The sequence below is a fragment of the Parasteatoda tepidariorum genome, chromosome 7, assembly GCF_982258835.1.
Source record: "Parasteatoda tepidariorum strain Cologne lab strain chromosome 7, Ptep-v5.0, whole genome shotgun sequence".
NCBI classification, from domain to species: Eukaryota; Metazoa; Arthropoda; class Arachnida; order Araneae; family Theridiidae; genus Parasteatoda; species Parasteatoda tepidariorum.
In genome coordinates this window covers 81,018,950-81,034,987 of record NC_141761.1, presented here as the reverse complement: position 1 = coordinate 81,034,987, position 16,038 = coordinate 81,018,950, and the positions used below count along the sequence as shown (strand labels likewise).

Sequence of the window (16,038 nt, the reverse complement as noted above, 5' to 3'; positions counted from 1 at the left end):
ATCAGGATTAAAATTGCATAGGAACCCATGCCCAGAAATGATGTTGTATATGGCTAGAGGGAGTTCCTTATTAAGACTAGTTTAATGTGTTCTTACTACCATAGAAGTTTGTTGCAACATTTATGCGACCCACTATTATATATAACATTCCTAAGCTTGTACATTTTAACTAAAAATGGACTAGAAATGTCATTTAAAAAAATTCGAAGCTTCGAAAGAGAAACTGATTACAGATTTGAAATCAGCAATACAAAAATATCTAAGGTCTGTTAAAAAATCTCACACAACAGAAAACAAATAAATAAATAAATAATTGTTCCCCAGTGTTATTCTTACAAAAAATAATTTACTTCATAAAAATTATTCATAACCAAATCATAAACATAAATAAAATATAAAACAAATAAATAATTAAAATAATATTTAATTAAGAAAAAATTCATATATATGTAACTATGTAGTTAAATCATAAAAACTTTTAAAAAATCACATTAACTATATAGAGTTGTCTCAGGTTAATATTGCTCCATTTAATGCTCCACCTCTCATAATTAAGGGGGAAAGACTAATACTTTCCCCAATTTTCTAATAACATTTAATGTTTAGAAAATTTCCTATTGTGAAGAACTCAAATGCAGGTTGACTTTTTGTATTTTGTTAGTTTTTATAACAAAACAAATTTTATAATAAAAGAATAATAAAATATACTATTTTCGATTTTAGAACTATTTTGTTTACAGCAGAAACTCTTAACAGTTTTCAATATAATTTTATCAATACTGAACAACAAATAATAATTTCAAATCAATGCATGTCAAATTTTAAAAGTATTGCTGCGTTAAAAAATTACCAATATTAATTAGGTAATATTCTTCCATACCAATATATAATTAAAATTTGTAATTAAGTTAACATTTTCTTAATCAAATAATTTTAAAGCAGGATTTCAATAATCTTGAAAAAAAATACTGCTGAAAAGTAATAAATTAAATATCATTTAAATAATGAGCTCATCTAAATCTACTTCAAAATTAAAATTTTTAAGAATAACTAGTAAATATTATAAGTATCAACAGGGAATAAGAGAGTAGATATATTCACCAATTAAAAGGGAATATGGAAATATCAATACAGTACGACACCTTTTTAAAAAATTATTTGTAGGTAGTAAAATTCATCTTGTATATATACATTTTTTTCAGTTTGCGACTACTGAAGAGAAAATTTAGAATAAAATCCATTCCTATTATATAACAAAATATATAATTACAAAACAAACATAATCAATAAATAACTGTAACTAAAATCATTCTCATATCAATTTATCAGCTATTTAATTAGAAAAGAAAAACTATAGCAGTGAATGAAGATATTAAAAGTAAGATTTTTATTGATTTCATACTGAGATGTGTAGGTTCAACAGCAACTCTAACAATTGGAACAGTTGAAGAATGCAAATCAACAAAACTGGGACAAGCAACTGTGCTAGATAAAGTAGCTGATTTTAAAACATGGTCTTCTAGTCCTCCAATGCCTAAAACAAAAGAGCAAAAATAAAAAATAAAAGAACAAAAATAAAGAATAGTTAATTTTCTATACATATTTATTTCCTTTAACGAGCAAAGCTAAACTGTTTAAAACATATAACAAAGGTTTAGCTACTATTTTTTACTTGAAACTCTTTTATAATATTTAAAAAAAATTAAAATAATAAAATAAAACATAATACACTTTCCTGAATTCAAGCATGATTCATTAATAGAAGCATAACTTGATTAAAATGTATTAAAAATTAAATAGCATCATGATTTTTTAAAACTATGTAGTTGAAACTTCTCAATGGATAATGCAAGCAACCAAAAACTGAATTCTTGAAAGGTTAAACTGCTATTGATCACAATGTTAACTCAGAACTTCTAAAATAGAAAGTGGATCATAAGTTAGAGTCTCATTTATGTAGCATTAAACAAAGAAGACTTGCAGGTTTTTAGATTGTCTTGCCTTGAAGCTCTTTACGACTAAAAGGCACATGAGATCACATCTCTACCATCCATCTACTCCTTTCTGTCTTTGGCAACATTCTAATTTGGCGAATTAAATTGGTCACAATACTTCGACAAGTTGTTTTCAGACTAGTGCAATGCAGTAAATGAAATTCTGAATCAGATTCAAAATGATATGGAGAAAAAATTTATGATGTTATCTGAAACTCACACACTTGAACATGTAAGTGTGATAAAAAATTATATAAAAATTTCATTACATGGAGACATAAATTTTAGATAGTTGGCACTAAGCAATGCTGTCCATTTTTATGCAAATAATATTATTAACAAAGCCTACTGAAAATTAAATTTACTCTTGTAATCTATACTGAAAAATTTCATTATTGTTTTAACTCACCAATTACATTGCCAGCAGGAACTGATGTAATTTCAATAAGTTCTTTGCCCATTAAAAGATATAAACTTTTCACAGTAGCTAAAGTGATATGTTGTTCTGGATTAAGGTCATGCACTGTAATTTCTTCAGATATAGGATTGTCCTAAAAAGTTAAAAAAAAAAAATATTGTAAAATAATGAATAGCTAACCCCCTAATTCATTCCACTCTGACATACAGAGTCCATCTAGGATTCTGGGAAATCCAAACAGGTGTTGGTAGGAGAACTGAATTTTTTCTAGAAAAGGCTGTGGGTACTTCTTGAGAAGAAGTCATTGGTGAAATCAAGGAAGATTGGACTTTGTGCTGCCACAAGAATTTGTTTATGACTAAATATTTTTTGTTTGGTGAATAGATATATATTAATATTCTATGAACTCACAAATAGAATTGTATAACACAATTGTATATAAAAACATGTAGTCTTAAAATTCAAATAAATAATTAGATCAGATAAGAGTGATAGAAAAGTTTCACATTTAAAAAAGGTAAAAACGTTTATATATTTTGAATATTTGATCAAAAAATATTTGATTGCAGCATTTTGATTCTATACATATTATTCATTTTGTGTATGAACAAAAGCAATATGAAAAAAAATTAACAAATAATATTTTTCCCTTTATAGAAACTGTTCCTTTGTAGAACAGTAGTGTGCTGTTTGTCTTTACAACATGAATAAGTAAAAAAAAAAAAAAAAATGGGGATTTAAATTATTGAATAAAAGTAAAAAAAAAATTTTTTGGATAAATTGATTTTATTTAAATACAGAAAATAAAATAGCAATAAAATATGCAATAGTATTATAAAATAACAATACAATAAAAAATCATTAGCCTATTTGAATAATATGAATGATTGACATGTTATAGACTTTGACAAGTTACACAAACATAAACATTGAAAAGAAGAAATATCTAATAAAATTTTTATGTTCTACTGGTGTCATATTCTTATAAAAATATAGCCCATCCCCTGTAGAATTCTGATAGGAAAAAAATTAAAAACAGAAAAAATCAGATTAAACTAAAAAAAAAAATGATTAAAAATAAAATTAATTAAATAAACAATCAACATACATAACATTTGAATTCTACAGATGAAGAAATAATAGAATTATATAGAAAACAGGTAAAAAAATCCATGCTGCACACATCATAGTAACCAAACTGTTATCAAATTTTCTTATATACTTTTTTTCGGAACATTAAATATCTTTTTGAAGAATTTTGCTTGAAATTTAAAAAAAAAAAAAAAATAGAAAATAAATTATTTTAAGGGAGCTGGGAACCATTTTTCTTGCCGACGTTAATTACAAATACCTAAGTGACAAAAAAGCAATAGTTCTGGAAATATTTAAGTAAATCTTAGTTTCAAACTATATTTATTCATTCAATAAATTCAACTACATATATCAAAAGTAAGACTTTTTTTCTCAAATGGCTGATGCGGTTTTAATGTGTTTGCATTTCATTTCGTATCACAAAAAAGGACGACTAATCTGCTGCTTTCGACAAGAAATTTAAACTGAAAGTTTTGAAAAAATTTGTAAAAATGCTTTTTTATTTTTTAACTAGAACTGATACCTTTACACCTTTTGACTAGTTAAATTCATCAAATTGGCTAATTTTCTAAGCTAAAAAAAGTACAAAGGTACCTTTAAAAATATTGTCACCTTTTTAGCAAACTAAAGTAAATTTCTGGGCAAAAATAAGCAACTTACGGAATTTAAAGCCTTTTCCGGATCATGTTTAGGCCCTAAAACATACAGCTGCTGTCCCTTATGTACAGATCCACTGTAAATACGAGCAAATGCAACAAATGCTGTTTCATTCTCAGCTTCAGATTCCTGCTCTTTTTGATCTAGAAAATTTCAATCAAAAACATAAAACAGTTAAAAATAGCAATTTAAATTTTAAAAACAATGTTGCTTGTTTAAACGAAATGAAACATTCTGAATAATACTTTTCCGCTTAATATAATGATATATAAAATAAAATATAATATAATATAAAATATACATACACACAATGAAAGCAGGCTCTCTTGGGACAGTTGTCCGTTTACAAGAAGGGCACTCAATTACGAAGTTTAACATATTAATTTTTTTTTAGAATAATTTCAATGACATAGAAACAATTAATCTATAAAAACTATTTACAATGATATTTATTCAAACGTTAAAAATATTTGTTTTCAATACAAAAAGAATATATGAAAAAGTTTATATATATATACATAATTCTAGATGTAGCTACAGAGAAATGAATATGTTTCTCCTACTTACAAAGATATTCAAGTTAGTTATATGACAACGAATAGAATCTTTTAGTCCTCAGTCAGTTTCAGTTGTTAGGTTTATACCATTGGTTCTCAACGGGGGCCATAACGCCCCCCTGGGGGCGTTGGGAGTATGCTAAGGGGCGGTGAACTAGTTTTGGGCGTTGGGTATGTTTTGGGCGGTAGGGGGCGATGAGCATGTTTTGTCATTCAAATTTAAAACTTAGAAATAAAATTATTAAATTAAAATTTATTTAATAAATAAAATTAATCTGAAATTAATATTAAAGAGAAAAAATTAAATTAATATAATAATTAAAGATTATCCGATACACCATTTGTACCAGCAATAAAACGAACTTATACTGCACCTATCCTCCGATCCGAACCAACACATCTCAGCGCATGAGTCTGTACCTCTTGCCTTTGACTTATTCAAGCCATTTGGTGAAAATTGAAGTCATTGCGCTTTCAGTATGAATTTTTGATTTGACCTGTGTTTCTTATAATGGTTTTTCTTAGCTTCATTACAGTTTTTTCCTCTGCCACCAAGAATGTCGGTTAATAAAAAGAGGTGTCATCAATACAGTGCCACATACTTGAAGTTGGGATTTGTTCAATCATTGTTGAACTCTCAACTACCCGCGTGTTTACTTTGTAATAAAGTTTTATCAAATGAGGTAATGAAATATTACCGTTATCAGGAGCATTTGCAAAAAACTTATCCTGACAAACAAAATAAAGATTTGACATTTTTCATGAACATCTTCTTTCACGCTTCTGAAGGCACCGTCGGTCTCTGGGTTACTAGCAACCTCATCACAAAAATGCGACAATGGTTTAATAGCTTCTTATAATATATCAAAATTTATTGCTAAATCTGGGAAAGCTCATACCATCGGAGCAGAGTTAATACTGCCGTTTGTCAAGGAAGTTTTAGAAACAGTTTTACACCATCCAGTCGCATCCATTGTAATAAAAAAATATCCCGTAAGCAGCGATACAGTGTGGCGACGAAATGATGGATTGGCTGAAGACGTTGAAATTTCTTTGAGCAAACTTTTGATATCCAACGAATTTTCCCTTCAAGTTGATAAATCAACTTTGCCAGATTATGTAGGCTTTACTGTAGGAATAGGTCCAGTTTGTAAAGGTAGAAAAAATTATTCAAGAGATGCTTTTTGCAAGAAGCTTGATTGTAGATATCAAAGGTAAATCTATTTTTAATACTTTCAAAGATTATTTTAAAGAGAAAAACATTCCTCTTGCGAATATTATTTCTATTACCACTGATATGCTCCTGCAATGGTGGGTCGACATTGCTCTTTTGGAAAGGAAGGTACCAGATGTCTTAGCTGTTCACTACGTGATTCACAGAAAACATTTAGTAGGGGAAAATCTCAGTAACCGTTTGCATCAATCATTGCAATATGCCATATCTGCTGTGAACAAAATTCATTGTAATGCTCTCTACGATTGATTATTCAGACAGCTGTGAAAGAAAAACGATAAACAATTCAATCACTTGCTACTATACACCGAGATTCGCTGGCTTTCCAAAAGCTTCTGTCTCCATAGGTATTGGAATCTTTTCGACTCTATGCTTGAGTTCCTCGAAAAAAGAGATGTAGCTCTCAGAGACAGATAGCTAGAATTTAAGAAAGACTTTGACAGATTTGTCTGTAAAATTTAAGGGTGATAATTTACATCTGCAAGGCAACGAGCTCAATTTGATCACTACAAAATCAGTTATTTCTGCCTTTCTAAAAAAACTCATTTCGTAGAAGCAGAATTTTGGTTGGAATGAGTTCAGCTAAGCAGGCGAAATTCACTCTGATGACGCACAAGAATATTGTCAACACTTTGACTCTTTGCACATGAACTTTTCTGACCGTCTTAAAGATGTTTTATTCCCTAGAAGTGCCTCAATGGGTTTATGGGTTCTGAACCCTTTTGTGAATATTGAAACAGCAGAGGTTCAGATTTACGAAGAATTGGTTGAACTTTTAACTAAGTAAACTTTGAAATGATGATCGTCTCACAGAATTTTTGCTTAAAGGTAACATCAGTCGTCTCTATCCTGGACTGTAGAGTATCATTAAACATTTTTTAATTGCCTCCCCTTCTCCCTAGCTTGTCGAACGTGGAATCAATGATGTTACAGATCTTATCACAAAAAGGATAAATCGACTCAAAATTGTGCAACGAGGGGATTAGCGTTTTCATCTCACTGAAAGTATTGAGCCGACTGTTAAAAAATTGGTTCTGAACCATTAAGTACAATCATCCCACTAACATAGTTACTTGAATGTTTCGCTGATACTACTTTTTAGTGTTAAAAATCATTTTGGTTGTTTTTTTAATTATCTAATTGCGAATAAATTATTTTTTTAAGCATAGGTTTCTTTGTTGTATTTTTTTCATTAAACGTATTTATTTTTATTATAACAAATAGACTGCGATTACCTGCCGCGAGAAAATTATCGAGTTAATGAGCACATTATATTTTTTAAAGAGACCAAACAAATTTAAAGCGTAATGAAATTAAGATTTTGCTTATAATTCAGCACACCTCCCTCCATCCCCATGCTCTAAACAACTGCATTTTCATGAAGGGGGCGTTGAAATGTTTTTTGCTCCTTAAGGGGGCGGCAACGTTAAAAAGGTTGAGAATCTATGGTTTATACCCTTAACATCTCTATATCACTTGATAGGAAACATGGTAATAACTACTTGAAGGTGAAAAGATAAAGGATGCACACAAAAAAAATGCATACCAGTAGGGCAGTAGGCCTTATGGAGTTGATTCATTCACAATTGATCATTTATCAAGTGTCTCAATATAATTTTGACTTATATAAACACCTCAAAGACTATATTTTTGATCTCTTTTTTTTTAACCCAGCTATGTTAAATACAGTTTTCAATTTGATTGCAATTTTCAGTAGAGAAGAAGCATTGAGAGCATTTAAGATGCCATTTCAGTTTGAGGTCTCGTAGCCTGTGTCAGCCAGATGAAAGGATCAAAAGATACCGCAGTCAAAAATATTTCACAGGAGCAGTACTACTCTCTCTCCTTTCATTGCAAAGGTAAAAGAAGGTGACAGGATAATGATTAATTCTGTAACAATGAAATAGCTTAATAATATTTTTAGTTGTGGATAGGGCAAAAAAATTTACATGCTTTAAAAATGGTGGAAAGTTGCATTTTTTTTCTTTTGGAATTGAAAGCACATTTTTTTTTCTTCTTCAAATTTGGAAAAATGTTGTCCGGTTTGAAGAGATAGAAAAGAACTTTTCAGGGTAAAAATGACAGCCTGCATCCGTTTACGGGAGTGTACTTTGTAAAGAAAGTACATAATGATTTATTCATAGAAGATTCAAGGAAAACTAAAAAATATGTCAGTATTAAGAGCCCTTCACTTTTTAGCATTGTCCATAACATGAGGTTTTACTGTCTATAATATTGATTATGATAATTTCACTTCCTTCTTTTTTTATTACCAAGTATGAAAATTTACATGATATTTACCTATTTATTTGTAAGCTGAAATTATAAGTATAACTTTTAAATAAAAAGTTGAATTTGAGTCTTTTAAAAAAAATCTAAAATATATTTAATAATCTTAAAACATCTGATACTTTATATCTATTCAATAATTCAATTTCCAAGAAAATGCAATTTAAATGAGATTGAATAAAAGGCTATTTTTTTTCTCTCATAACAGAATAACCATTATGTATCATGTTTATTGCCGACTCAAAATAGCAATGAAATGTAATAAAGATTTTTGCTTTAAATTACCTTGTGGAGAAATATCAGTGCTTTCATTTTCTGAGTTTTCTTTACGCTTTTCGGCATGCCTTTGTCTTGCTGCTTCCCTTCGCAATGCAATTTCCTCAGCTGTAAGAGGCCTTAAAAATAAAATAAAAAAACAATTATAACACTAAATCTTATTTAGCAATACCAAAGATTTATTCAATATTTCAAAATTCAATCATTAAATGAAATAGAAATTTTTCTTTTAATATTCCGACAAAGAAGGAAAACCCAAAAAATGTTCATAAATAGCAATGCAATAGAAATTTATTTCTATTATACACATAAATAAAAAAAAGCCAATGAAATACAATTATTAGATAATGCCTAGTTTAAAAATACAAGTTGTACTAATAAGATGATAATAAAAGACATAAAAATTTCATTAATATAAAATTTTGGTAAAATATTACATAAATCACTTAAAATTGTGCTTTTTAAATAGCAAGAAATACTTAGAAAAGTATTTTGAAACTTTAGAAATGTCTAAGTCATACTATTTCTCATACATATCAGTACAATTTAAAGCTTTTTGAGCAGGGGTTTCCAACTTACATGAGGCCGGGGGCCGCAATTAAAAACACCAGTCAAATGGTGGGCCGCAACTTTATCTAAATTTTATATAGGACTCTTTTATGTTTGAAGGAACATTAAATATTACTGTCAGATTTTTATCAAGTTGTAGATAACAAAAGTATTGAATTACAAATAATAATAAATATTTTCTTTGATGCAAAACCTGAGAAATAAAGTTTTTTTTTGCACCATTGGTATGATAAATTTCGCAGAAATGAAGAAATTAGGTTTTTTTTAACGAAAGAAAAGTATTTTAAGCTCATATAGATTTTTTACGAAAATTGCCCGCAAAAAAGTGACAACTAATATATTTTAGTTTGCGGGCCACAAAATAAGGCTTTTCGGGTTGGATGCGGCCCGCAGGCCGCCAGTTGGTAACCACTGTTTTAGAGGTTTGAGGGACCAGTAATAAATAACGAACGAGAAAGAATGTTTTTAAACACCACAAACCAAAAAAATACAGCGATCAGCTTGTAACTTAATCATGTTGATTATCATATGAAATAACTACACAAATTTTATAGACCTAACTTAAATATTCATGGAAATATGGACATTTTCATAAAAAAAAAAAACAAATTTTTTTTGACTTACGTTTTCTTATTATAACAGCAGAAATATTCAATAAAATTAAATTTTTAGAGTAATTTTTAATTAATAAAAAAATATTTTTAAATTTTAAAAAAAATTCCTTAAAAATTGCACAAGATATGAATATTTAAAGTGATCCTTTCATACAGTGCCTGTGGGGCAAACATTTAGATTTTCTTTTCCTCATAATTTTGTTTAGAATTGTATTTATGAACTTATGAAAAAAGTCCAATTTGAATACCATGAAAATGTAAAAAGTTTTTCGCAAATTTCTAAGTAGTTTTTAAATTTTTTTTTATTGAAAACTCTAAATGATAAGTGGTCTTCCATAAATATCATTTTGTATCATTAAAAAAAACTCATAACAAATGATAATACTCTAAAATGATAGGATTAGGAAATAATGAGATGGGATTAGGAAATAAAACCTAATTTAGTAGAGTGCGATACTATATAATGCTGATGCCAATTTTGATAAATCTTGTTTAATAGTACAAAATTAAATTCCTAATTAAAACCCCTAAGCATTCACAGTTTTTTTTCCAAATTTACAAAAACTACCAAGAAAATTTCTAAAAAGAAGTTCTTTAAGAAAATTCTTAAATTTTCAAGATATTCAAATCGGACTTCTTTCCTAGGTTATTAAATACAATTCTAAACAAAATTATGAAAATATTACTTTGAATACTCATATCTTGAGCAATTTTTAAGGTATTTTCTTCAAATTTTAAAAAAAATGTTTATCATTAATTAAAAATTACTCTAAAATTTTTTTTAGCTTTAATTAATATTTCTGCATTATAGTAAGAAAACATGAGTCAAAAAATTTGTGTTTTATAAAAATATCCATATCTTAATGAATATTTAAGCTACGTTTGTGAAATTTTATGCAGTTATTTCACATAACAATCAACGTAATTGACAGGAGTTACAAGCTAACAGCTGTATTTGTTGGCATGGGAGGGACCAAAAGCATTTTTTTGTTACTAATTTATTGTTGGTCCCTCAAACCTCTAAAAGCTTTATGAGAAATTGCATGACTTAAACACTTCTAAAGTTTTAAAACTTTTCTCAAGCATTTCTTGGGAAATATGAAAAAAAGAGTTAGTTTAGAAGTGTTTCCATTATTTTGTCCAACTCCTGCGTATAAATGTAATCAAAATAAGTTTTACAATATAAATAACTATATGATTCATCATTAACTGTAAAACATTGAGTAAGTGGTATAGAGTTGTGTATGTGGAAGAAAATGTAACATAAAGTCTCTGACTTCGTGTTATAGAGTCTTAAAGTTACTGATTAACAAGACAATATTTACAACACTTTTAACCTTAGACATTTTCTTAAAAAAATTTGAATGGGTCAAATATTATCGGGTGAAAATTACTTATGAATCTTCAAACAGCAAAAAATAGTTCATATTAGATTATACGCTTTTAAAATATGTTTTTATGATTGAAAAAATAATCTTTAAAGAACAAAAAACACTATCTTCAGATAAGTTCAAATATTTCAGTATTAGTTAAGTCTTAAGTATGCTAAACATTCAATTCGATCATCTTAACATAAAAAAAATAAAAAAGAACAAATATATAAATAAATTAAATTAAGAATAAGTTACCCATAATTAAAAAGGAGCCATAAAATCTTAATAAAGCATAAAAAACTGTCATTAAAAAATTATATAAATAAGTAAATAATAATTACTATATAAACTAAAAAGGTATAAGCAACAAGGTCTTTAAAACTGTATATAGTAATCACAGTTCTTTTCACAATATTAGAAAGTATTCAGTTTTTATAACAGTATTTCTTTCTATCTTTTTTTTTCTTTATGGATTCATGAAAAAAAAAACATTTTTTTTTTCAAATCAAAAACTAGCTTTAAATTTCATTATAAACTGTTATATTCGTATGCAAAATTTAATTTCAAATTCTAATTTTAAAAAATCAACCTTTGTCTATTTTCAGGCAACATTTTCCTTTCCACTGGAAACATTTTTGATACACATATAATAACAGGAGCATTTTCAGAAGATGAGCATTTCATGAAATCTGACAAAATATAAACAAATAAATGTTAAGTCATTTATACATCAACAAATGAAATAATGAAAAATAATTTATGATATAATACAAGTTTTATCAGTGTTAAAGTTAAATAAAGCTTGTGTCACGCGTAGGTAGGGTTCACACCAGCATACCGACAGCTGTCGTCAAATGTTCTACAAATTTCACTGAAATCGTACATAAGCGACATATTTGTTGTCTCGAAATATGATTGGAAATTACAAAACATTAATAACTACACAAAAAATTTCTATAGAATTCCATGCATTTAAAAAATCTATTTTGTAATATTATTTTAGATTTTTTCACTTAAATTAAGTAAATACTGATCTTCAAGTATTATAAGGTAATGAACTTTATTACTTTCAGAGTATTATCGATGACAATAAATAATTTTTGATGAGGAGAATGACACGAATTATGTAACTGTGATGATCGATTTTTTTCTGTAATTTGTCTACCATATTAAGTTTTTAGACCACTAAATGAATATTTATATAGTTCTATTGGGCTACTAAATTTTAATTGCTGACATGAACGCTACACGTAGGCAAATAAATTTCTTGTCGTGATTTACATTTTATTGAACCATGCATTAAGTAGATAATATTAGAAGCAACATAAATAAAATGTTTTTATTTATGTAACCTATATAATAGAATTATTTGTAGCAGGGAAGTGCAATATTGCCAAGGGCTGAATGCAAAATTAAAAATAAAACTTATTTTCTTATTTTCAGGTGATATTTTCTTTTATAAAAGCAGAATTTTTGAAACTCATATATTACTATAGCACGAAAATTCTCAGATGAAGAATATTTCATAAAATCTAAGTGTAAAAAAAGTATGATATAGTTATTTTTATATTTACGTATGAAAAATTTAAGAAAATAATTTAATCTTAATTTTAGAGTTTTTATTAGTGTTACATGAAATTCAAATTCCTTCCTACCACAAGTATGCAAATAATTTCTTTTTTTATCATTGTTTGCGTTTAACTTCGCAAACATCAGATGGTTAGATAAATATAATTTTTACTTTCATTGGTTACAAATTTTAGAAGGAAAAAACCTCCTCAGTCATTGCATTAACTTTGAAAACTACTGGTGTTTAGGACCCAAAACTTCTAAATTTATTCAAATCATAACATAAAAATAAAAAGCATGGTAATTCAGTATATGTTACCACCAGTAATATTAATCCTAATGAAATATGAATCGCTAATAAAGAAAATAATGAAACCAGAATTTTTATAAGAATTGCAAAAATATTAACCTTCAATATTTAGTTTTTCTGATCCTTACAGATGCAGTAATTAGTTATCATAGTTTAATAACATTTGAAAATGACAAATTATACAGTAGGACATGACTTTTAGACATGAGTTAGATATGAAAATTAATTTTCATAATGAAATTTGATAGGGAGTTTAATAAAATTTGTTAGGCGTTCCCAATTTATTTCAATTACAGAATCTTAATTCATTGACTTTTTTTTAGCATGACCCTGAATTTATAAATAAAGTTTACAAGCAGTTATTTTATTTATTTACAAAGTAAGACAAATAATTATTTTGAAAACATTTAATGGAAAGAATAAAAAATAATAATCATTTTATCAATGATAGTCTTAAAATTTGGGTTTATGTTAGACATGTAAACTTTCAGACCTGGAGAGGAATCTAGTCTAGTTGGAATTTAGAAATTTTTCAATTTTCTTATTTTGAATTAAAAAGTTCAATGAAGAATACTATGCATATTATGTTAATAATTATTCAATATATTATCAATAAAAAAAGTTTCCTTTCTTTGGCATAAGTAAATTTTAAATAATTAATGAATCACGATTGGACTTAAATCTAATCACTGGTTTAAAAAGTCATCGCTTCCATTGAAAAAAGTCCTAACTCTCAGAACCGTCAGGTGTCTTCCACAGAACTTTAGGGTTCCGCAAAACACCTTTTGGCAACCACTGGCTTGTGGTACTGAGTGTGGAAAGAAATCTCAAAAGTTCGCACTTGAGTATAATTCACTCTATTAAGATAATTTGAATTTAAATTATATTACAAATTAGTTAACAATTCGGTATACTGAGAGTATGTCTATATATTTGTAAATTTAAAAATAAAAATAAGAAATAAATCAAACCAAGATCTTGATTTGAAAAAAAAAATTTTTACCTGTTTTTAATTTCTGTGTCTCAATTGGTAAAGCATCAAACTTAACAGCACTTGAGCACATAAGACCCTCAATTTTATCTTCACTCAATTCAAATGGACTTGGAACAAAATCACACACCATCGCTACAATATATATTTCAGAATGAGATAAGATTTTTGTTCATCATCAAGATTTTTTAATTGAACAGAAGATTTTTGATCATTCATTATACCTAATACTATATAATTATTTGCATTGTAGATCTCAGATTTTAGGATTTAATGTTCTTCCATGTCATTTAGAGCTTAGTGATGTATTGCTTCATTAACCTTAATTTAATTTTATTTTTGTTCATTACATTTAGTTTTACATTAAATAAGTTCATAAAAGTTGAATTGATGTTAAAAAATAAATTCTGATTAGAATAAAAAATTTTTATAAAATTTTAAAAATGTCTTTAAGTTGACTGTTGTTGTTTTGAAACCTTAAAATGGTTCATCTAAATTTGAATCATATTCAGACAACAATTCAAAAAGGCCTCTAAGAGAAGTGGTCATAAGAGAGCCAAACTGGAGAGACTCCAAAGTAAAACTGGAAAAGCTTACAATGTAAACAAACCTGAACATCCCTGTACTTAGTCCTCAACCAAAAAATCTCCTGCCCTTGCACATAGAAGACATCCCACAAAGTACACAAGTGTCTCCTGAGAAAATGTGATATACAAGTTTGCTGGCTATGGCACTCAAAAAATAAAGCATAACCAGGGTGATTTCCTGAATGCTAGTCATGTACTAGATAGGCATTCCACAAAGTCTTAAAAACAAGGTGCGTAGCCAAATTATTCAACAAAAAATAAGCACTTTTCAAGCACTCAAAAAATATTTTTAAGCACTCTAAAAAAATATCATAACTAGGCAGGGTTGGAAAGTTTTTGACAATTGATGGTTTTACCTGGTTTTTAAAAAAAAATAAATAAATAAAAATTTGGTATTGCTTTAGACAATTGTCAAAAATCATGAAATTTAGAATCATGTAAAACGAATGGCGTTTTCATACACTAGGGACTGACAATATGCTGAAATAGATTGGGGTTAAGCTAATTGTGAAAACGTTGAATAAAACAATGTGAACTGTGTCTTTTTGCATAATTCGTGGCGAAAATCAACATTGTCAGGGAAAAATCTCATTTTGAAAAAGGGAAAATTAAGCACTTTTTAAAAACAACCAATGAAAAAAAACACCTTTAAGTTCTTTCAAAAAAACGAAAATCGAAAATAAGCAACTTTAAGCACTTTTTAAAAATGCTACCACCCTGTTAAATGAATTTCTTTTCTTTTTTTGCACTTGAAGAACAACAGTGCAAATCATATCTAACTGGGTATTCTCTAAAGCAAAGAGAATTTCCTATCTCATTGCTACTAATATTAACATAAGAGGGGAACTTTAGGTAGTTAATCAAATAAATACTGTAAACTCATAACAAATCATTACTAATAATTTAACATATAACAATAACAAAACTTGCTTGGAAGCATTTTATTATCAGATCAATGTATGGAACATACAAACCTAATACTGCTTCTGCTAAAGTAAGCCATTGTCCAAAAATAGCTTTAAGAGGAATTTTCGGATCTTTGTGGTTTGCGTCTCTTGGTGCAATTGTCAAATTTAAAGACTTTGTTATTTTTTCTATCATAGCTTTATCCCTGAAACAGAAATTAATATTAAATAAGTTTTTTAATAAAAACTTAATTGTTATTTTTTTTTAAAAAATATAAAGGAAAAATTATAGCCTAGTCCATAAAGATGCACTACTATAAGTCCTCTGTATTTATTTATAACCTATGCAATGGACTTCGGTAAAAATAACAGAGATTAGTCTTTTTAGATTGTAAAAGTACCCTTAGAGATAAGTGTATGCAACTAATGATATAAAATAATTAATTATAAAATTAGTTAGAAAAACTTTTTCATTAGATGTCCTAGCATAATTCTACCAATACGATAATTCTAAGAATTTCTTTGTTTTTGTTGATATGTCACTTTCTCTTTAGAAAAAAAAAATTTTCTATTCTAAAAATATCTTATTAGACTAGTCCTAA

General features: G+C 27.6%; 1 protein-coding gene across 4 annotated transcripts in view; it reads right to left on the bottom strand.

Annotated features, from left to right (window-relative positions):
• The window catches only part of LOC107444843 (elongation factor-like GTPase 1), a 204,017-nt gene that overhangs the window by 173,184 nt on the left and 14,795 nt on the right, over positions 1-16,038 (bottom strand). For all 4 annotated transcript variants that reach the window (XM_087168143.1, XM_087168145.1, XM_087168146.1 and 1 more), the window contains exons 13-19: positions 15,506-15,642; positions 13,957-14,079; positions 11,664-11,763; positions 8,527-8,636; positions 4,165-4,304; positions 2,404-2,545; positions 1,403-1,534 (exon numbers count right to left, since the gene is read on the bottom strand). In XM_087168143.1, the coding sequence (XP_087024269.1) occupies positions 1,403-1,534; positions 2,404-2,545; positions 4,165-4,304; positions 8,527-8,636; positions 11,664-11,763; positions 13,957-14,079; positions 15,506-15,642 (884 nt within the window). The remainder of the gene's footprint in view (positions 1-1,402; positions 1,535-2,403; positions 2,546-4,164; positions 4,305-8,526; positions 8,637-11,663; positions 11,764-13,956; positions 14,080-15,505; positions 15,643-16,038) is intronic.